The sequence below is a fragment of the Aspergillus ochraceoroseus genome (assembly GCF_002846915.1).
Source record: "Aspergillus ochraceoroseus IBT 24754 chromosome Unknown P175scaffold_9, whole genome shotgun sequence".
Taxonomy (NCBI): Eukaryota; Fungi; Ascomycota; class Eurotiomycetes; order Eurotiales; family Aspergillaceae; genus Aspergillus; species Aspergillus ochraceoroseus.
The window spans coordinates 409071-429439 of record NW_024468484.1 but is presented as its reverse complement, the minus strand read 5'-3'; the positions used below and the strand labels follow the sequence as shown (position 1 = coordinate 429439).

At 50.4% G+C, this 20369-nt stretch overlaps 8 protein-coding genes across 8 annotated transcripts; 4 read left to right on the top strand and 4 right to left on the bottom strand.

Annotated features, from left to right (window-relative positions):
* Positions 1-211: 211 nt before the first annotated feature.
* Positions 212-1642, bottom strand: P175DRAFT_0486396 (uncharacterized protein). The gene is made up of 2 exons (XM_040895620.1): positions 1199-1642; positions 212-1146 (listed from the first exon to the last, which is right to left on the bottom strand). The coding sequence occupies exons 1-2, from the start codon at positions 1212-1214 to the stop codon at positions 626-628; spliced, it is 537 nt and encodes a 178-aa protein (XP_040749151.1). The 5' UTR covers positions 1215-1642; the 3' UTR covers positions 212-625.
* On the top strand, positions 1373-4246 carry P175DRAFT_0504509 (uncharacterized protein). The gene is made up of 5 exons (XM_040897892.1): positions 1373-1959; positions 2047-2378; positions 2447-2704; positions 2768-3675; positions 3728-4246. The coding sequence occupies exons 1-5, from the start codon at positions 1842-1844 to the stop codon at positions 3789-3791; spliced, it is 1680 nt and encodes a 559-aa protein (XP_040749150.1). The 5' UTR covers positions 1373-1841; the 3' UTR covers positions 3792-4246.
* A 147-nt stretch (positions 4247-4393) lies between these two features.
* P175DRAFT_0486389 (uncharacterized protein) lies at positions 4394-6609 on the top strand (the record flags this gene model as incomplete). Its single annotated transcript, XM_040895619.1, has 5 exons — positions 4394-4629; positions 4690-4875; positions 4966-5131; positions 5220-6114; positions 6178-6609. Exons 1-5 carry the CDS (start codon positions 4446-4448, stop codon positions 6607-6609), a joined length of 1863 nt encoding a protein of 620 aa, XP_040749149.1. The 5' UTR covers positions 4394-4445.
* A 151-nt stretch (positions 6610-6760) lies between these two features.
* P175DRAFT_0486386 (alpha/beta hydrolase) lies at positions 6761-7540 on the bottom strand (the record flags this gene model as incomplete). The annotated part of the gene is made up of 1 exon (XM_040895618.1): positions 6761-7540. The coding sequence occupies one exon, from the start codon at positions 7538-7540 to the stop codon at positions 6761-6763; it is 780 nt and encodes a 259-aa protein (XP_040749148.1).
* A 1963-nt stretch (positions 7541-9503) lies between these two features.
* On the top strand, positions 9504-12221 carry P175DRAFT_0445167 (uncharacterized protein; the record flags this gene model as incomplete). The annotated part of the gene is made up of 4 exons (XM_040894267.1): positions 9504-9591; positions 9621-11260; positions 11329-11433; positions 11487-12221. 4 exons carry the CDS (start codon positions 9504-9506, stop codon positions 12219-12221), a joined length of 2568 nt encoding a protein of 855 aa, XP_040749147.1.
* Positions 12222-12796: 575 nt separating this feature from the next.
* P175DRAFT_0495935 (translation initiation factor 6) lies at positions 12797-13857 on the top strand (the record flags this gene model as incomplete). The annotated part of the gene is made up of 4 exons (XM_040896101.1): positions 12797-12831; positions 12880-13101; positions 13215-13403; positions 13488-13857. 4 exons carry the CDS (start codon positions 12797-12799, stop codon positions 13855-13857), a joined length of 816 nt encoding a protein of 271 aa, XP_040749146.1.
* Positions 13858-14224: 367 nt separating this feature from the next.
* On the bottom strand, positions 14225-18011 carry set2 (SET and WW domain protein). The gene is made up of 4 exons (XM_040899461.1): positions 17204-18011; positions 15489-17110; positions 15344-15424; positions 14225-15289 (listed from the first exon to the last, which is right to left on the bottom strand). Exons 1-4 carry the CDS (start codon positions 17745-17747, stop codon positions 14621-14623), a joined length of 2916 nt encoding a protein of 971 aa, XP_040749145.1. The 5' UTR covers positions 17748-18011; the 3' UTR covers positions 14225-14620.
* Positions 18012-18157: 146 nt separating this feature from the next.
* Positions 18158-19768, bottom strand: P175DRAFT_0560448 (uncharacterized protein; the record flags this gene model as incomplete). Its single annotated transcript, XM_040900982.1, has 3 exons — positions 18158-18645; positions 19020-19310; positions 19546-19768. The coding sequence occupies 3 exons, from the start codon at positions 19766-19768 to the stop codon at positions 18458-18460; spliced, it is 702 nt and encodes a 233-aa protein (XP_040749144.1). The 3' UTR covers positions 18158-18457.
* Positions 19769-20369: the final 601 nt, after the last annotated feature.

Sequence of the window (20369 nt, the reverse complement as noted above, 5' to 3'; positions counted from 1 at the left end):
GAGGATTCGAGGGTGGTCTGGGGTGGTTCAGAGGTTGTGAGAGTTTGGAGCGGAAAAGTTGAGCGAGGTTTTTTTGGTTGGAGCTTGGGCGGGGAGAAGAGCGGCGGAAGCTTTGCTTTTACTATTGCTTATAGATGTACTTACAGTTCTTACGGCCTAGGAGGTACGAATGTTGATAATTATACGGGGCATATTTAAATGATTTATACATGATAAGGTGAGGCTAAATAAGATATTTGTCTGTCAATTGCTCCCGCTATACACACCGAGACATACATATTGTGGCCCAGGGACGCATGTGAGCTGCAACTTAATTAGGCAGCGATAGCTATTCTGTTCCTGTGATACAGAATTCTACTGGGAGCATCCCATTTCCCATCGTTCTCCAGAGTCTTCCTGTCGCTGCTCTGCTCTCTAGCTGAAACAATAGCCACGACAGCGTTGTTGCTTGTGGTTCGTAATCGAAGGGCCACGAGGCAGCGATTACATGTCCTGCCACCGAATACAGTGATGATGTCGATATTCTTCTGGATCATAGCGAGTTTGGGGTCCTGCATGTTTCAGGACTGTTCCGAAATAACCAACTGGCACTTTAACAAAAGCCGCGTCCGAATTCGAGGAGGGTTCATTTCACGTCAAGTCCCCCAAACGCTCGATCTAGTTCTTGACCGTCATCGCGCGGAGCCATAGAAGGTAACTTGGATGCACCCGGATCGATAGAAGCACTATCTAGGAGACTTGTGGGCTGGCTTTGCGAGAGTCGGCTCCCCGGCGCATTACTTGGTTGCAGAAGTTTCTCATCCCGATCCAGCCACCCGGGCGCAACCCGACGTTTCTCTGCAAGTTCTCGCGCAGATATCGACTCCTCCCATTGCCTAATCGCCTTATGTGCGTCGCTTTTTGTTTTATTTAGGTGTTGCTCGAGCGCCTTGCACGAAGCTAGGATATCCTCGGGTGAGGCAGCATGCTCACCGCTAGAGGAAACAACATAACGCGGTTTCGTGCCGGGATTGCTGGGGTCAACTGTGACAGAGGGAGGAAGAGTAGAAGGAACGGATCGGTAGGTGTACGGGAGAGTCACCGTGGTGGGAAGGTTGATGAAGGGGGAGACGGTCAGAGGGACCTGGGCGAGGAGTGGATGGGGGCCTATTTGAGTTAGTTAAGACTATAAGAAAGAAAAAGAAAGAAAGAAACATACGATATGATTCATACATGATTTAGTAGGGAAAGGAAAGGAAAGGAAAGGGTGGTGTGGATATGTATATATGGATGATGTTTTCCCCCGCGTTGGTCCTTAATAATCGCATGCAACTGTTCTCAGGCCAGATTCATCTTTTACCTGTCATCATCTTATGTGCAGGGACTCCAACTTGAACTAGTATAGTAACTAACTAACTAGTAATATCTCTGTGGAATAAGGCTTTTCTGCAGCCTTTTCAGCTCCCTCCACACTCATAAGGGTCCGTCCCTCTCTTCGCTCTTGCTCTCTCTCTCTCCTCTAACTTCTTACTTCCTAGTCTCGACTTCAACTTCGAATTTTTCTTTTTGATCAAGTGGAGATCCCATCGCGTGACGATCTTCAGCTCCCGACTGTTTCCAACCTGTTCGTTCCTGGCTGAATCCTGGTTGTCTCTAGTCTGTTCTCGTGTGTCCCAAAACTCCGCCGCGCTTAACCCCACCACTACTACCACCACCAGACAACACCAACAACCTCCTTTCCTTCCTCTCCCCCTTTTCTCTACTTCTCCCCCTTCCCTTTTCTCCATTCCTCTTGATCCATCCACCGGGGCTCTCGGTTCTTGTGATTTTCTCTAGTCCAAGATTGCTCACCATTGCTCACGATGGATCGGAACATCGCGCGTGCTGTGACGGATAAGAAGCCAGTGCCGGAGATTGACTTCACCTTGCATGTTATGGAGGATGGCACCCAGGTGTCCACCCTAGAACGAGTAGTTAAAGGTATGTAGTCGGCAATATGCTTGTGAGCGTGTTTTGTACACTAGCCTAGACTCCGTTCTAATTACTTAACTCTCTGCGATTCTCCAGAGGTGCAAGCGCCGGCGTTAAACACCCCGTCGGATGACCAGTTTTGGTCGCCCGAGGACCCATCGAAGCCGAATCTGCAGTTTCTCAAACAGCACTTTTATCGGGAAGGTCGTCTAACTGAGGATCAGGCGCTATGGATTATACATGCCGGTACGCAGCTGTTGAGGGCGGAGCCCAATTTGCTGGAGATGGATGCGCCCATCACCGTGTGCGGTGACGTCCATGGTCAATACTACGATTTGATGAAATTGTTCGAGGTCGGAGGAGACCCTTCAGAAACCCGCTATCTGTTCCTGGGCGATTACGTTGACCGTGGTTATTTCAGTATTGAGGTGAGTTTCCCGATTCTCGGATCTCTTGCCGTATTTGTCGCCTGGCAGTCATTTCTTACTCTTTTTAGTGTGTTCTCTACCTCTGGGCCCTGAAGATCTGGTATCCCAATACGCTCTGGTTGCTCCGAGGCAACCACGAATGCCGACACTTGACGGACTACTTCACCTTTAAGCTGGAATGTAAGCACAAGTACAGTGAACGTATTTATGAAGCCTGCATCGAGTCTTTCTGCTCGTTGCCGCTGGCAGCGGTTATGAACAAGCAATTTCTCTGTATCCACGGAGGTCTCAGCCCTGAATTGCACACGCTGGAAGACATCAAATCGGTAGGATGATACGAACCTCCTTGGCGATTTTTGCTGGATGAAAGTGCTGACCGGGGTCAATAGATTGATCGGTTTAGAGAACCCCCAACTCACGGCCTTATGTGCGACATCCTCTGGGCCGACCCGTTGGAAGATTTTGGCCAGGAAAAAACCGGCGACTACTTTATTCACAACAACGTTCGCGGTTGCTCGTACTTCTTCTCCTATCCCGCCGCCTGTGCTTTCCTAGAGAAGAACAACCTGCTTTCTGTGATTCGCGCTCACGAAGCCCAGGATGCTGGCTATCGCATGTACCGCAAGACACGGACGACAGGTTTCCCTAGTGTCATGACTATCTTCAGCGCTCCCAACTATCTTGACGTGTACAATAATAAGGCCGCTGTTCTGAAGTACGAAAATAACGTCATGAATATCCGACAATTCAATTGCACCCCTCACCCTTACTGGCTGCCGAATTTCATGGACGTTTTCACGTGGTCACTGCCCTTCGTGGGTGAGAAAATCACGGATATGCTTATCGCCATTCTCAACACCTGCTCGAAAGAGGAGCTGGAAGACGAGACACCCACTTCCACTTCACCTCCCGGACCTTCTTCTCCCCCGATGCCCATGGATGTCGAAAGCAGCGAGTTCAAGCGACGGGCTATCAAGAACAAGATTCTTGCCATTGGCCGTCTCTCTCGTGTCTTCCAGGTGCTGCGTGAAGAGTCTGAGCGGGTTACCGAGCTCAAGACCGCCGCCGGAGGTCGTCTCCCTGCGGGTACTCTGATGCTGGGGGCCGAGGGTATCAAACAGGCTATCAACAATTTTGAGGATGCTCGTAAGGTTGATTTGCAGAACGAGCGTTTGCCGCCAAGCCAGGAGGAGGTGTTTCGACGGAGTGAAGAGGAGAGACGGATTGCTCTCGAGCGTGCTCAGCAAGAAGCAGACAACGACGCTGGGCTAGCCACAGTTGCGCGACGGATCAGCATGTGAGTTCTTTTTGGGGAAACCAAAGTATAGAATCGCGCTAACAAATTGCAGGTCGGCTGGATCAGGTAAACCTCGTCGACAGCGGGACGCCGCTCGGGAGTCTCGAGAAGCATGAAAAATGAAAGACCCACATTGAGCCATTTCCATATCAATCCAGCATTCCTTCTAATGACGAGTTTGTTTTTTTTTTTTTTTTCTTTTGAAACTCCTTTGCTTTTTGTAGTCTGGTGATTCCGGACCTGTATAGAAGCGCCGCCGGTTCTGTATCCGACACAAAGGGACTAGGGGACAAAATGTTTGGGGAATGGGGATACCTAAGTATATGTACGCCTAGCGGACCGTGCCGGTTTGGTTTGATCTGGATTCCCACCCTTTTCGTGTCTGCTTTTTCTTCTTTGGTCAGATGGGAGAATCGAACACTGTATTGGGTATTATTATGGAAGAAGCAAGATCGGGAGGCCATAATTGTACCGCACTTTGTGCCAAACGTCTGAGACGCTGGCTATCTATGAGTTGATGAATTATACACACGAATCCACTTCAAACCTATTATTTCATAACCAATAAATCCCCATTATATACAATTAAAGAAAAAAAAAAAAAAAAAAAAAAAAGGGTCGATGAGGGTTGGCGATCACGGGCACGATATCCGCGCCAAGACCGATTAATCCCAACTTCATCCGATAATAATCCCGAATACATACTAAAAAGCTTCGCCGGATTTCCTGCAACTCCCGCCAAACCCTCACACCCAAGCACCAATCGGCCAATGCCTCCCAGACTCCGCGGCTCGCTCGCAAAGAGCCTGCCGCATACAGGGGACGCAAAGAACCTCTTCTACTGCCCCTCGTGCGCCGTTCGACAGCGATCATCATCATCATCATCATCATCATCCTCGCTCCCCACGCGTCGGGTCTCTTCTCGCACACAACCACATCTGCAATCTTCTCGGAGTCTACGCACCCCGGAAGCATCATCATCAACCGCCACCACCACCACCACCAGCCTTGCAGGCCGCCGTCTCTTTTCCACCGCCTCGCCTGTCCCGCATACCGCGCGCCATGTGCCGCCGCGCCTGAGGACCCTGTATGAGTCTCTTGCGCGGATCCAAGATGTTGCTACGGAGCAGGTGAATCTGAGCCGGTTGCAGTTGGCTCTGCGGGGGTTGGAGTCGGAGGAGCCGTTGATTCGAGTTGCGGGTTTGTATCCCCCTGTTTCGATTATCGTTCCTTTTTTGTTACTTCTTTTTAGTGTGCTGCGTGGTGTGTTGGGCTAATTGAGGTTGGTAGTTCTCGGGTTGAATGATGTGGCTGCGGCGAGGAAGCTCGTGCGTCTTTTACTTGCGGATCCGTTGAAGGGGAGAGAGGACTGGGAGGATGTTATAGATGTGAAGGGGGGCATGGAAGGGTTGGAGTTGGATATGGATATGGATTTAGAGAGGGGGTTGTTGATTCGGTATTTCGCCTCCACTTTCTTTCCGTCCTTTTTTTTTTGGTTCTGGGATAGTTGCTATATACAGGAGGAGAAGCGCTGACAGATACAGATACGGCCAAGTCTCAGAATCTATCCCGAATAATCTTCTACCTACCATTTCGGTGCCGTCGTCTATTTTGGAAAAGGGCAATTTGGAAATCCTGGTTACGAGTTTAGGCGCTGGGGCCGATATATCCGGTGCGCAATTGACTGCGGATACGTTTCTTGTGCCGACGGTGACGATTCAGACTTCGCACTCCGGGCGACATAATATGGTGCGATATCCTGTTCACCGGAGCATCGTGTGCGCTTCCGGGGTCGATGGGCTACTTGCGTACAGTGGGTTGATTGCTCGATCCGATCTCAAGAAGGAGGCGGATTCGGTCTACGCTGCTGTTGAGATGGCCGTCTCCAGGCCGCAGGCCAACAATGATCGGATTGCGTTTGTGGATACGAGGAAGGCGGATGAGGCTTTGGCGAAGTTCCGTGAGTCCGTGCAGAATGCGACTCTGTACGAGCGTGGGTGGAATAGTAGTGGGGTGCAGCCGGTGGTGGAATGGCTGTCGTCTTTGCGGGCTAAGGAAGGGTCTCTCGATGTCTCCTTGAGATCGTTGATTACATCGCTCATCGATACGGCAGAGCAAGGGGTAGCCTTTGAAGAAGCAAGAAAGGCCCAGGAACTAGAGGCCGCGTCTGTGTCGGAGGCAGCTCGGGAAAGCATGGATCGGTCCGTGTCGACTTGGGCCGAGAGGGCTCATACGGAGCTCCGGAGCGCGCTTGAAGAAGGCTTCGCCAGTAAGTCGTGGAGCGGTCTGGCATGGTGGAAGCTGTTCTGGCGGGTCGATGATGTGGGCATGATCACGTCTGAGATTCTGGAGAAGAAATACCTCTGCCGGGCTGAGAAGGAGGTCATCTGGACCGCTGGTCAGCTCGAACAGGCCGGTCTGCAGAAACAACAGACCACTGTTCCTTTCCCCCGCGAGCCAACAGACGGCAACAGCGAGGTTGTTGCCGTCGCCCTCGTGGAGCCCAAGGAGGAAGAAGCGCAGTGGCCGACCCAAATCACCAAGAGTCGCGCGCGCCTCCTGGAAACTACAGTGCCTTCGCTGCAGGCATTGGCACAGCGACTCGTCCTTTTCAGCCTGTCGACGACCACACTGACCTCCGCGCTTTCCGCACTGACATACGTTTCTGTACCAACAGCCTCCGTCTACGAGGCATGCACGATCACGGCGGTCGGACTAATCTACTCCCTACGCCGGCAGCAGCGGAAATGGGAAGCGGCCCGCGGGTTCTGGGAGGAAGAGGTACTGGAGGACGGCCGGAGATCTCTCCTGGAGACGGAAGACCAGCTGCGCATCGCCGTGCGCGAGGGCGGAAGACCTGAGGTTGCAGTGTCGCAAAGTGACGCGCGAATGGCCATCACGGCAGCCAGAGAAGCGCTGGAAGATGTACACTAAGTCGACTCCATAGCATAGCATTAGCATAAATCATAAAATGTAACCATACATCCCATCCATCCCATATACGCCTGTCGCTCTAAGTATCCAACATTCCAACCCACTCCAACGAGTAAACCCCCCAAATGAAATAAAAAGAAGAAAAAAAGTTTTAAGAAATCTCTACACTCCCCTCGGGAACCCCCTGCCAACTGCGCAACCTACTCGCCAAAAACCTCATGATGGGAGTCATCTCGTCGCGGTTCCGGGGCATCACATCCCCTTTCCTCGCATACGCATGCACCTCGACAAACTCAAAGAAGTCCATTGTCCGGCGGACGGCCGAATCCGCCAGGCGCGCCGAATCGCGCCCTGAAACCAGCAACACGGGCGTCTTAGTCTTCGTCTGCTTCTCCAGCACCGACTCGCGAGAAACCGAAGCCGAAACCGGGGCCCCGATTGAAATAACCCCTCCCAGTTCTCTTGGGCTTGGGCTTGGGCTTGGACCAGCATTCCCAACCGCACGCGCAACCTCCAACGCCACCATCCCCCCCTGCCCCAGTCCCCAAATCAGCACGTCGCGCAAGGCATACCCGCATTTCCCCACGAGGATAGCCCCAATCACGTCGCGGACGAGAAAGCCCGTGGCTCTTGCGAAGCCGCTGTCCATGTCCAGGGCGCCGGAGCGGGCGTCGAAGGTGATGTCGTCGCCCCAGTGGAAACCGGGGAGATCGAATGGGAGGGCGTGCGGGGCTTGGATTGCGAGCACGGTGGTTTCGGGGAGGTTGAGGGCTTTCGCGAGGGCTGTGTAGGGGGGCAGGGTGTCGCCGAGGCCGTGGAGGAGGAGGAGGATGTTGGGGGGGGGTCGTCGTTGTGGTGGTTGTTGTGGAGGGGTGAGGGTGAATGTTAGGGAGGGGGGGAAGTCGGAGGGGGAGGGTTGTTTAGTTGGCATTGTTTCTTTCTTTCTTTCTTTCTTTCTTTCTTTCTTTCTTAATTTATTGTGCTGTGGTGGTGGTGGTGGTGGTTTATACACACAGTGTATGTGGGAAATCTACCTAGGTAAGAAAGTTGCGGATGGAGATTGTGGAGTCCAGTCGATCGTAATTTATGTATTGCGTTACCGGTAATACCGATCTATAAGGATTCCTGACGGTTGACCTACATATGCATGGAAAGGTGTACATTTAAATAGTAATCAGGTAGGTAGTAACTACTGTATCTTATATCTATCTATCTATATCCGTACAGATTCATCTCGACTGGATGTATGAAATGTACCAGATACTACTCTCTCCAGTACTGGATCTATTGTCAGTAATCAGAGTTGTATAGGCGTTGGAGTGAATAGGTCTGGTCGGATAGAACGGACATTCAGATTCTAGTGATGAGCATTGGGTTTCTTGTCCTATTTTATATGTACTCAACCGGGTCACTGAGCTTGTAGTCTTGCCAGGACACAGAATCGGGTCGCGTGCGTTTGATACGATGAAGATTCCAGCATCTTGGAGATTCAAAGTAGCTAGAGGAGAGGTATAGGTAGATCAATAATTCCTCTCCTTGTCTCCTCTTTCTATCCACCTCCCAGGAGACACTTGCTCTATCTCAATTCTTTCTACTAAATATGAAGGAGGTTGAGTTGTCTTCTGTGTAAAGGATTCGGCGCCACCCTTAGTGACTGTTAGGTAGCGGACTCCGGGACCCAGTCAAAATTCCTCTACAAGATTCAACTCCCATCCTCATCTCATCTCTTCTCATCTCTTCTTCTTCTTCTTCTTCTTCTCCTTCTTTCCATCATCTCCAACTTCTTTTCTTGCCGAATTGACTCTCAATCTCTCCCTTCTCTCATCTTCTCGCCCTTGAGAGACGCATTTTCAAGTTCTTCCTTGTTCTTTCGTCTATCCCTTTCTCCCCAGAATCCCTTCTACCTGTCATCAACAACACTTGATGGAGATCTTCACACCCTCAAGTCTTTTCTAATCTCCTTCTTCATCGCTTCATTCCTGTCTTGCTTCAGTCATTTTATCAGTGTCTTCTTTCTTGGATCTCTTCCACCACAAGCAAAGTCCACAGCATCTCTCTCTCTCTCTCTCTCTCTCTACAGGTACTAACTACTACACTACACTACATCCTTCCGACGAACCAACCACACTTCCAGCTGTTGGTGTCTCCCGATCCACCAGCCAGAATCATCCACTTTTTACTTCCATCCATCCATGATTATTATATCCTAATCGATTATCCCAACCTTCTCTTCTCTTTCTTTTCTTACATTGTTCTTGTTCATTTCCAATCCTTCCTGCCCTTCCTGTCCTTTTACTCCCTGTTCGATTGCATTCCTCCGGTAAGTCTCTTTTTCTTCCTCTCTCTCTCTCCCACAACTGGGTTTTTTTCCCTCCACGGCACGTTCTCTTCTCACCACCACATATCTCTCTCCTGCACCGTGCTTTTTTTCTTTCCCTTTTCTTCTTCCCTTTTTTTTTTGTTTTGATTTTCCTGTCTACCTTATTTCCCTCCTTCATACTCCCCCATACTTGGAACAACTATTCTCCCTGTCCTGATCAGTGTCTGTATGCGCGATTCACTTTCTCCTCCTACACTTACTCCGACGCGAAACTCTTTTCTGCACCGTTTTAGTTCTCTTGATCTACTCCCTGTCCCCTTCTATTCACTGCAATCTCCGATTAACACTACTTGGCTTCCACCACTCTCTCTCCTCTGCCTGCTTCTTTTCTTATTGTCTTCACTTGTCTTCCTTTCTTCTCCTCCTATCCCCCCCTCTCCCCGCAGATACTCTCTACCAGCCCTGCATCCACAGACTTTTACATACCTCATCGTTGACACCTCCCATATTCCAATTCAACCCTCCACAACATTTTAAACCCCTTAAGCATAGTCTAACTCAAACAGAGGACAGGATGGCAGGAGTCAAACGTAAACTTGATGCCGGTCACGGCGGGGCCACTGCCTCGGGAGGCAACACTACTGTTCCTGGCACATCTCGAGGTAAGTTTCAATCCCCCCCCTGTTTCAAGACAGCAGCTTATCTTTTGTAGACTCTGTTGGCGATATTCGTGTGACTCGAAGTTTACGTTCCAGCCGCGATGCGCGTGCTGGTCAGAATGATAATGTCAAGAATTCCAACACTACGTCAAGCACCAACTCCAATTCTGGCAATCAAAATAGCACCGCCACGTTCGGCGGTGGCAGCGCCAACAAGTATGGTCCCAACCGGCCATCGCGCATCATCACTCTGAGTACTCGTAATGCTCGCGCGAATACCCTGGCCATGGCCAAAAATGCAACTCCCGTGAGCACTCCAGCCCCTGCGTCCACTCCGAGTGTCCCCAGCAGTACTCGTGAAACGCGGAACAGTCGATCGCGGGCCGCTGCTCCAGCCGTTCCTGCAAGTTCTACCCAGTTAGATGCTACACCATCCGCCCTCTCCACGGTCCCTGAGACGCCCCGAGCTAAACGCGTCAAGCGAGGCTCGGTGGCCGAAGAAACTCCCCGGACCACAAGGCAATCTGCCAGGCTACGAGCGCATTTCCTCCCCGGTGAAAATGGATTTACTGATACACCGCCGGGTCCCAAACAGTTAGAGGATAGTCCTTCGACAGCGATTGCTCCCAACACCAGGACTAGAAACCGCAGCCGACAATTTGCAGATGGCATCAATGACACCCCTCGTAGCGTTCCCACTACGTTAGCCGCTTCTCTGGTGAAGTCTCCACCCCCTGGGGACATTGCCCCAGAAACGGTTGATGTTTCCAAGCATCCGGAATCAGAGCCTCGAGATCTGCTGGACTCTACACTGGAATCGCCAAAGGGTACCGTCTCAAATAACTATCACAATTACAACCATGAATCCCCAGATCCCCAAATCGAGGAGGAGCTCAAAACGATGCCAACAGCGTCTAGCCCCACTTTATCACGAAAGCGCAAGTCCTTAGAGTCTGAAGAACGCATTGCCGCCATTGCCACCCGTGCGTCTATTTCACCAAACAAAAAGCCAAAGATGGAGGATGTCGAGGTACATAGGGCATCAGAACCTCTTCTGCCAAATGGTAATGGGAGTCGGCTGGAAGACGTCCTTTCACCACCAGGAAATGCTACAGACCCTAAAGTAGATGAAGGATCTCGACAGATCACCGAGGAAATTGAAGAGTCCACTCCGGACAATGCGGCCGAATTGACCACTGGCAAAGCAGTTCGTGGTGGCCGCAATCGTGGCCGTGGCCGAGGTGCACGTAACCGGACGTCCGCACGCTTTGGACCGAATAGACGAGGGCGTGGTGGTGCTCGCACCGCGCGTTCAGGGCGTACCGGTCGGCAACACGATCGTTCTAGTGACGTCGAGCTTGAACGTTCACCCTCCCCCAGTGCAGCAACTCAAAAACTCAGGGACCGCCAGCGTGAATTGGACAAGGCTTTCAGAAAGGTGGCTGCGGCGCAGCGACTGGCATTGGCGGTCCTCGCTACACAATCCGAGAGGCGACTAGCCCGCGACAAAAACGCTCACAAAGTCGTTCCCGAGTATGATGAAATCAACTTGGTTTTGAAATCATATTTGCAGGAGAAACAGGAAATTATCCGACGAGAGTACGAGCTGAAGGTGGAACAAGAGAATAGGGTTTTCAATGCTGGCAAGGAGGCCATTGAAGAGCGATTCCGAGTAAGGGTTGATTTTGTTGGTTTCTTTTGTTCGATTCTAGCTAATGATTTTTTTTTTTTTTTTGGTAGGCGTCAGCTCGTTATATCCAGGAGGAGCATCTGCTTGCAAGTCATGGAGAGTACATGACATTTATTGAAGGCCGTCGCGCAGCGGAAGATGACGAGCATACTGAGGTATTTTACTTTTTATTTGTATACCGACGAATAGCCAGGCTAATCGAGACTAGACGGATGGCTCTGAATCAGAGAATGAACGCGGACGCATCGCTCCCCCGACAAGACAAATTTACCGGGGCTTCAACTCTTCCTACGTGCGCAATCCTGCCGGAGCGGCGGCTTATGAACGAGCTGCGTTTGGCTGGGATGACTTTGTTCAACGCGCCAAGCTAGGCGATGACATTGATCCTCAGATGAAGGAGATGAGAGAAGCTGGCCCCTTTGCTGGTCTTCCAGCCGATGAAATTATTCAGATCCTATTAGACGCCACTGGAATCGTCGAAGTGCACCAGGAAGCTCCTGTCAACAAAGAGATTAACCCTCCAGTCTTTGTCGATGTACGTCCGACAGCACTAACAGCCTTGGCTGATGCTGCTGCTGCTGCTGAAATACCCCGGCTTCCCCTTTCACAAGCTACCCCGCGACTCTCAACCCATCGAGCGCTCCTCCCTCAACCGTCGCAGCCACAAATACCTCACGCGCATCCGGATCCCCGGCCGTTTGTGCTACCTCCGCCTACTCCCCGGGGCCAACCACGGCGGCTCCTCCCAGCAGGACAGCAAATTCTGCCGATCAATGAACAGCTTGGCCTCCCTGACCCATTTGCGTCCCGCAGCGGGCCTCCGCAGCTCCCTCCTCCACCGGGATCCAACTTCCACCGGCCTCCTCTGCCTGGGTACTTGACTGGACATCATCCTCCCAGTCTGTTCTATCCACCGCCGCCGCATCCGCGTCCACCATATTAGTAATGCACTTTTCTTTAGTTACCATGTATTTTGACTTAGACAAGGGCGTTGGGTTGGGTACGGGGAGGGACTTGAAACGGGTGTTGGTTAGGACTGGCATTGGGTTTTGTATTGAAATGTATTCTACATATAATCATGGATCTCAAGGTCGCGATTGATTGATTGCAAGCTTCATTCTCTCATGCAATTTGCGAGTGAATCATGATGGCTCAGGATGAGTCAGGCGGGAACAAATGACTCTGCGACTCGATCCCAATCAGGACTAGCGCCGAGGGCGGAGGCTTTTTTTGGGCTTTTTTATTTTTACTTCATCACGAATTCAGCCTCGCTGCGTATAAAGGGTGCTGTTTCTCGCAATCTCAGTCGGATCTTTTAGATTCCACACGTCAATTAACCTCTCTTTCCACCTCCTCTCTTTTCTCCTCTCTCTCTCCCCTTCCCCGTCCTCCTCCCCCTCCCCCTCCACCACACCGTCTCTGTCTGCTACCCCACTTCGACAGAGACTCTTCACCACTTCCCCTCCATAATCAAACTGCGACCTCTCCCAAGTCCTCCAAACACAACCAATAGCAGCTATGGCAGTCCGCGCACAGTTCGAGAACTCCAACGAGTTAGTCTTCCTGCTGTGTCTCAGCGAATTCAGCTAACAGCTCTGCAGAGTCGGCGTTTTTTCGCGCCTGACCAATTCATATGCCATCGTGGCTATCGGCGCTTCTGAAAACTTCTACAGGTATTCTACTCTACTTCACATTCCCACCGGACTCGGTCGATTACACATACTAATGCAGACCAGTGTATTCGAAGCTGAACTCCAAGATGTCATCCCCATTTGCCATGCTACCATCGCTGGAACTCGCATTGTTGGTCGTTTAACTGCTGGGTACGTCCCACCTCACCTCCCACGGAAGACTTTTTCTATCTCGACAAATATGAAAAGGAGTAAAAGAAAAAGGGAAAAAAAAAAAGGGAAATCAAAGCTAACCGAAAAAATAGAAACCGCAAAGGCCTCCTCGTCCCCACAACAACAACAGACCAAGAACTGCAACATCTGCGAAACACCCTCCCAGACTCCGTCAAAATCCAACGCATAGAGGAACGTCTGTCGGCCCTGGGAAATGTCATTTGCTGTAACGACCACGTTGCTCTGATTCACCCTGATCTCGAGCGCGAGACGGAAGAAATGTAACCGCCTCCTCTTTCTTACCATTTCTTTTAAAAAAAAAAATAAAAAAAAAAATAAAAATAAGCTAACGAATGATAAAATAGCATCGCCGACGTCCTCGGTGTCGAAGTCTTCCGCCAAACCATCGCCGATAACGTCCTCACAGGCTCGTACATGGCGCTCTCCAACCAAGGCGGAATCGTTCACCCCAAGACCTCCATCCGGGACCAGGACGAGCTGTCCTCGCTCCTCCAGGTACCTCTCGTCGCCGGTAGCGTGAATCGCGGATCCCCCGTCGTGGGAGCAGGCATGGTAGTCAACGACTGGATGGCCGTCACTGGATTGGACACGACAGCGACAGAGCTGAGCGTTATCGAGAGTGTGTTCCGGTTGGGTGAGATGGGACCCCGAGGAGTTGGAGTTGGAGGCGGTGCTGGGACGAATAAAGAAAGTATTGTGGAGAGTTTCTATTAATCTCTCTGTCTCTCTCTCTCTCTCTCTGTCTCTCTTTTTTTTTTTTGCTCGCTCTTCGTCTCCTTTCTTCGTTTCAGGACTTACGTACCTGCTGCTGTTACGGTTTTTACGTACTTAAAGTGTTGATATGATTCTTCTTTCCGGGGGTTAAAAATAAATAAATCACCAAGTCAAAATCTTAACCGGTGTCTCTTCTTTTATATACATATATATCCCTCTCCGTGAAGCAAGGCAGAGAGAGGAAGAACTTCCACATACCATACCATACATCCATAAATGTAAAAATAAAAAGTATAATGGATGGATGGATGGGTATACATATTACTACTATTCTGTATCTACCGAGTTAGTTTAGGTAGTATATAAGACTTTTTCCTCCATTTCTTTCCTTAATTTTTTTTTTCTGCTCTGCGCTGCGCTGCGCTGCTCTGCTCTGCTCTGGTATAAAAAAAAAGTAGATATAGATAAAAGATATAAATATAGAAGTAAAAGAAAGGGGGTATTTTTGTTTCTCACAAAACTGATTCGAAATGAATGAAGGGTCAGGAAGGAAGGAAGAAGGGGAAAGAATAAGGAAAAGGATTATAAGCGAGCAGCCTGGTTGATATGATGATGATATACCTAAAAAAAAAAAAGGGAATTAACTCCTCAACCCCAGTAGATGCGATCCCTAGCCTTGGAATATTTTGGACAAACAGTAAGTAGTATTGAGGGGTAAGAAAGAAGGAGGAGGAGGAGGAGGAGGAGGAGGAGGAGGAGGATGCTATACGTTCCCCTCAATGCTGATGTGAGATTGGTTCATTCTGCTACTGTTGTATGCTTCAAACTCGTCGTCGTCGCTGTTTGCATCGGGGATGGGAGTATCGTCGTCCCCCGCTTCTCCTTGCGGAGGTGGCGGAGGCGGAGGCGGAGGTGTTGGGTTACCCACGAGGACAACCTCGTCTGGATCGCTACGTCCGCTGGGGTCATCATCTGGGCTCATTGCTGGAGGAGGCGGAGGTGGGGGAGGTGTCGAGGAGCGTTGCCGTTTTACAGATGACGCCGGGGTGGACTCGTCTGTGATTCCTTCCCCACCGGCGCTCAGGTCGTCTCGTTTGCGTTTGAGACCGGAACCTCCCTTCTCCGCGATACTGTCGCCCTCTCCCTCCCCATCATCTCCCTCGTCGTCTGACATCTTGACATCCACGTCCGCGTCCAGCGCATCGGCTTCGTCCTCGCTTTGGTCACCGGCCGTGCCCGGGTTCCGGTCTGCGCTGGGTTCCTGAGAGGATTTCTCAGCCTTGCGCTGTGCGTGTGCGCGGTGCTTGATAACGGCTTTGTCGAAGAACTCTTTGCAAAACTTTTTCACTTTCTTTTGCTGTTTTTCGTCAATCTTGGTAGGGTCTGTGACGCGGTTGTTTTTGAAGTCGGAATTCACTAGCTTTTTGGCTACCTGTGCGTTGTTAGCTGTGGTTCGTCTGGGGGTGGGGGTGAGGTTAAGACGTACATCTTTAGCGTATCGTTTTAGGTCGTCTTTTGGAAGTTTATGCTTGAATTTGTCGACAACGTACTTCACGTGGGGATACAGCTGTACCACGTTAGTGCCGAGCTAAACCCTAAAAAAAAAAAAAAAGAAATTGGTGCGTACGTACTGTATTCTCGTAGAGCTTCTTTTGCTTCTCCTCGCTGTAATTTCTCCACTTCTCCGGCCCATCCTTCTTATCCGGAGTTGGCCTAGACGGTTGAGGGGTAGCAGGCGTACCGGCCTTCTCCTTGGGCGTGTTTTCCTTAGCATTCATGATCCCATCAATGATATCTTGCAGTGCTTTGTCCCTGGACTCCTTCGGCGGCGGAGGAGGCTGAGGAGCTGGCTTGGTAGGCCGCGTCCATGTAGTGTCTCCCCGGGCTGAGTAGTAGTACGTTCGGCCATTCGACTCCGCCGCAAACCACCCTTGTGGCAGAGGCTCGAACCGTCGGCGAAACGACCGTGGGCCGTGATGATGAGTGCTCCGCTGACCATTTCCGCCTCGTTTCTGCTGAGCCGCTGGGCCGCGTGGTGCCTCCACTGACCGCGAGCGCGAGCGTGACCGCGATTTGGACCGCCGTCGCTCATCGCGCGCATTTTCACGCCGCTCAAACTGATTCACCGCCTGCGTGGAAGCATTGGGGTCCCGTTTCATACGGGGAATTCGATACCCGACTTCGAGGGTTGACCAGACTTGTAACAATGTGGTAGCTTTCTGCCCAACCCGTGTATCTGCACAATCTGTGAGTGGTTGGATTGTCGACTCAATCTTAGAATCAATAATTTTATTCCGTGTCAGACGGGGAAATTTGTCGAGGATATCGAGAATCTGCAGCACGACGTTGAAATCCTCTTTCCACATGGTGAGTTGAGAGTTGAGGATCTGATATCCGTGCATCTTCACTACCCGATTGCGCACCCGCTCGTCCTCGCAACACTGGATACGTCCTAGAAGCTTCACTGCAATCCACTTCTCCTTGCACTGCATGAGAGCTGCCATAACTTTCGTGACACCGCTTTCATCCAGTGATTTGGGCTGTACGCTGTCCACATATTCCTCATCGTCCTCACCCGTTTTCTTCTTCCGTGGCCGCTTCGCCACTGCAGTATCCCAGCCTTCCGCATCCTCAATACCAAGAGCCTCGATTGTTGCATTTGATAGCTTGGTCGCCCGCTCGGTCTGGGTCTTTCCACCAATAAATCCTGTGCAATTGGGCTCCCCGCAATAGCACGGTTGAGGATCCGCGCCGTAGCGATCCACATTATAGTTGAATACTAGTTCCTCTCCAGCTTGGATATACCGCTCCGCAAAAATACCCATGCGAAGCTTTTCTCCAACAACCCACTTGTCTACATAACAGTTGGGATTGCAGGAGTGGTTGCAAAATCGACCCAGGTTTCCTCGTTTAGTCGCATCGACGAACTCACCCTTGCTAAGGGACATAAAGTAGAAATGTTTAATTCCTTCCTCATCGTATTGCCGCATGCGGCGGTGGAATGGCCCTTCATTGATCACTTCACCAACATACTCGTAGATAAACTGGTGTGGTCGCAAGTCGGCCTCCGCGCGAAGACCATACCCTTTCTTCTCTGTTTTAATCACGGACACGGGGGCGTATTCTCTTCGCTGGAATCGTTGGTTCTGACATTCTGGACCGCATCCGCAGTCACCCATGCACTCAATCTTCGTCGCACGGTTGATACAATCCGAATCCTCCCCGCAGGCTACGTTTTTCGAGATAGTAGGATCTAGCAGATGTTAGAGGTCAACCTTTAGACAGTAGAAAACCGAACCAGTGCATATAACAAAGGTTAAGACAAGCGCAAGAGAAGGCAACTCACCCCATTCTTCCACACAATCACATTCCATACCATGTTCAGTATACCCCATATACTTATTCGCATACTGACAGGTATCGATCAATTCAAACATACTCTGGGCCTCTTTGGTACTGTCCGGTAAATGCGAATACAGCTGCGGTGGCCGCGCAACAACCTTCTGCGACGAGCTACGAGACAACTTGGGAGGCTGCCCGGGTTCCAATTTCACAGAGACGTTACCCCCAACCTTTTCCTCTGTCTCGGTCGTGTCATCGCCTCCGTCCGCGTTTACCGTTACTTTCTCCTGTTCATCTTCCAATGTCTCCTTCTTAACCGGAGTGCGCGACACGGACCGCGATTTCGCCACCGCCTGAGTTTCCAGCTCATTCTTCATGGGCAGTGACGGGGGTACGGCGTTGGAGTCGCCATCGGGCTTGTTTGTCGTCGTGGCCTCTCCACCGTTGAGAAGCGGAGCATCGGGAGCTCCATCAGACTCCAGCTTCATCGCGGTCACGGCATCGGCAACGGATTGTGACTGACGGTCCGCGTAGTCATGAGTGGACATGACGACACGGACAAAGGGCGCAAGACTATCGGAGCCAGTTGGAGTGTATGCGCTAGGGAGAGAATCGAGGCGGGTTTTCCAGGCGGGAATGGGATGGAGATCGGCAAGGAAAAAGAGAAAGAAGGGAGGGAGAGTGGAAAAAGGGAAGGAAAAAAAGGTCAAGGAGAGTCAAAGGGGAGGGGATGAATCGAAGGGGGTTTAAGAAGAAGAAGCAAAAAAAAAGAAAAGAATACAAGAGGATGTTGAAGTGGGAGGAGAGAAAAGAGAATGAGGGAGTGAATGAGAGGAAGCAAAAAGTCTCCAAGTCGCCGACGAGCACGTTTTCGCGGGTGCCAAGACAACAATGGGAGGAAGAGAGAGAGAGAGAGAGAGAAGATGCGACAATAACACTTTTCATCATGAATCAAGACATTCAATTCAATTCTATTATTTGGAATTCACTGTGTACATTTCAATTCTCGAGTCTACCTTTGCTAATCCACCGCGCTGGTTGTGCAGCCAGTCATCCATTCTCTTTCTCGCGGGCTGCTGTCACGTATTATTCTCGTGATAGCTCTCCCCGGTTCCTCATGAGCTGAGGATACAGCCTTGCCCTATCCAGTATGGAACGGATAGCGTTTCGTCTTCAATTCTATCAGTCAGAAGTTGACATTAAGCCTAAATGGCGATGTCGGGGGTTGTGTTTTCACGGATTATCAACCCGACCGGGTTTAACCGTTGACGCATATTTCAGCTGGCAGGAGGTCATTAATGGTCGTCCCTAACTTCGCAATGGCGATGAATCGGGATTTCGGCTGGCACATCGCCCCTGTGTCGACTATGTATGTATTGTAGGTATGTGTATGTTCATGTCCGCCGACATTGGCAAGGTAAATCTGGCATGGTCCGGCCAACACCACTGTAATAGGGGTAGTTAGGTACCTAATTATTCTTCTCTAGAGGCGATTTCAAGTGGCTTGTTTCTGCCAATGATTCGGAATCTAGTTTTAGGCCATATTCACTGATGTAATGGAGACTTCCCTCGAATGAAGTAGTTACCCGGACCACACACGACGGGGTGGCGAGAATGACACAAGATTGAGTAGATAGGCATCAAAGACAATCATCAGAGCAGTCTGGCGGGTTTAGATGGGGCCCAGTGCAAATGGCCTGTCACCCGTTTTTTGAGAAGATACGGTCGAACGGCGCAACTGAGCATTTATGAGGCAAACCCGCAATAGGGCATGCATCGCGCTAGCAATCTGCAGCGGAAACGATTCAGTTTTCTCCAACCAATTTTGGATTGACCCCAGTGGAGGACACAAATGATCGGCCACAAGAGGTCGAGGACAATCCAGGCAATCTCGCAGCGCTGAACGGTCAAAGCCAGTCGGTCGGGATGCACGAATAAGCGATTACACCACTTCGGAGGCCACGGGAGCGATTTGGAGGGAAATTGAGATGAGACGCTATGATAATCAAAGATGATGCTTCTGCCGTATTCGGGGAATTTTCCACCGTTCTCTGCCCTTGGTGTAATTTCGGGGCGGTTAGCGATTGGATGAGAGGATCTCATTTGGAAAGCTGCATGGGCGATGGTTCAGATGTAGGGGTTAGTCTTATTATTTCTTCTCATAATTATTCCTTTTTCTTTTCTTTTTTTAGGAGTCGTCAGGCGTTGGGTGTTTCCGCAGTCCCCCATTATGAATCCGTCGTTAAAACCTTGAATCCCAAGGAATCTGGCATACTCCGGAGTAGAATTGTAGTCTTAACGATCACCCACACGGCTCAGAAACAATTTCGCAAAACAGCCGCTCACCAATCCCAATAGAGTTTTGTGCGTGAACGGGTGTTGCTTCAAACAAGCCGAAAATCCAGCTTAAATACGTGGTGAGAGCAGAGTGGTTCCCGACTTCCTGTTTCAGGGTTGCTTCTCCTAGGTCTCTTGATATCAAAGATGCAATTGCGTAGGCATAAGTCGATAGCGGGAAGAGACACTGCAGATTTATCTCCCTACACTCCAACCCTCGTGAGCTCTCCATAAACACCGTGTAGACAATCCCACATCAACAGGAATGAGTGGAGGAGAAGCGAGAGAATAATAGGATACCTACTAGAAGGACCCTAGAGTAATGCAGCTAATAAGGTAGTGAGTGTCCCTGTATGCACATAAGCAAAGGCCGCCTCCCTATAAAGTGGCTTCTTTCCGGGAATAATTGGACAAAATTGTTCCAATAACAATGCCTATAGGTGCAAATACTGTACTTGCTGGCGCATGGAATCGTCTAGTCATCTCATCCTTTCATTCGTAGTGGACTGGAGGGACGACTCGGGGGAAACTGAGTCCAAGCCAACCCGGGAACTTTTCAAGGTAGGCCGTACGTAACCTTGACCTTTGGATCTGCAGGAACCATCTTCATCAGAGCCAGAGATAATCAAGAAGAAGAAGAAGAAGCAGAAGAAGAATAATAATAATAATAATAGCCTGACTCTGATATGCTCCTGTGAACAGACAGGATCCCTGCCCTGCAGCTAATATTATTTTCTAGACTGTTGTGGGATGAGAATAATTCTATTATTATTATTGGTGAGATATCTCTGCTCTGCGACAGATCATCAAGGGAAGGTCAAGTCAATAAAAGT

Coding starts and splice junctions, on each gene's coding strand:
- set2 (XM_040899461.1), bottom strand. CDS start 17,747: ATGTCCACTCATGACTACGCGGACCGTCAGTCACAATCCGTTGCCGAT. Junction 17,111..17,203: donor TGATTGTGTGGAAGAATGGG/GTGAGTTGCCTT, acceptor AACATCTGCTAG/ATCCTACTATCTCGAAAAAC. Junction 15,425..15,488: donor AGAAGCTCTACGAGAATACA/GTACGTACGCAC, acceptor AACGTGGTACAG/CTGTATCCCCACGTGAAGTA.
- P175DRAFT_0504509 (XM_040897892.1), top strand. CDS start 1,842: ATGGATCGGAACATCGCGCGTGCTGTGACGGATAAGAAGCCAGTGCCG. Junction 1,960..2,046: donor CCTAGAACGAGTAGTTAAAG/GTATGTAGTCGG, acceptor GCGATTCTCCAG/AGGTGCAAGCGCCGGCGTTA. Junction 3,676..3,727: donor GTTGCGCGACGGATCAGCAT/GTGAGTTCTTTT, acceptor AACAAATTGCAG/GTCGGCTGGATCAGGTAAAC.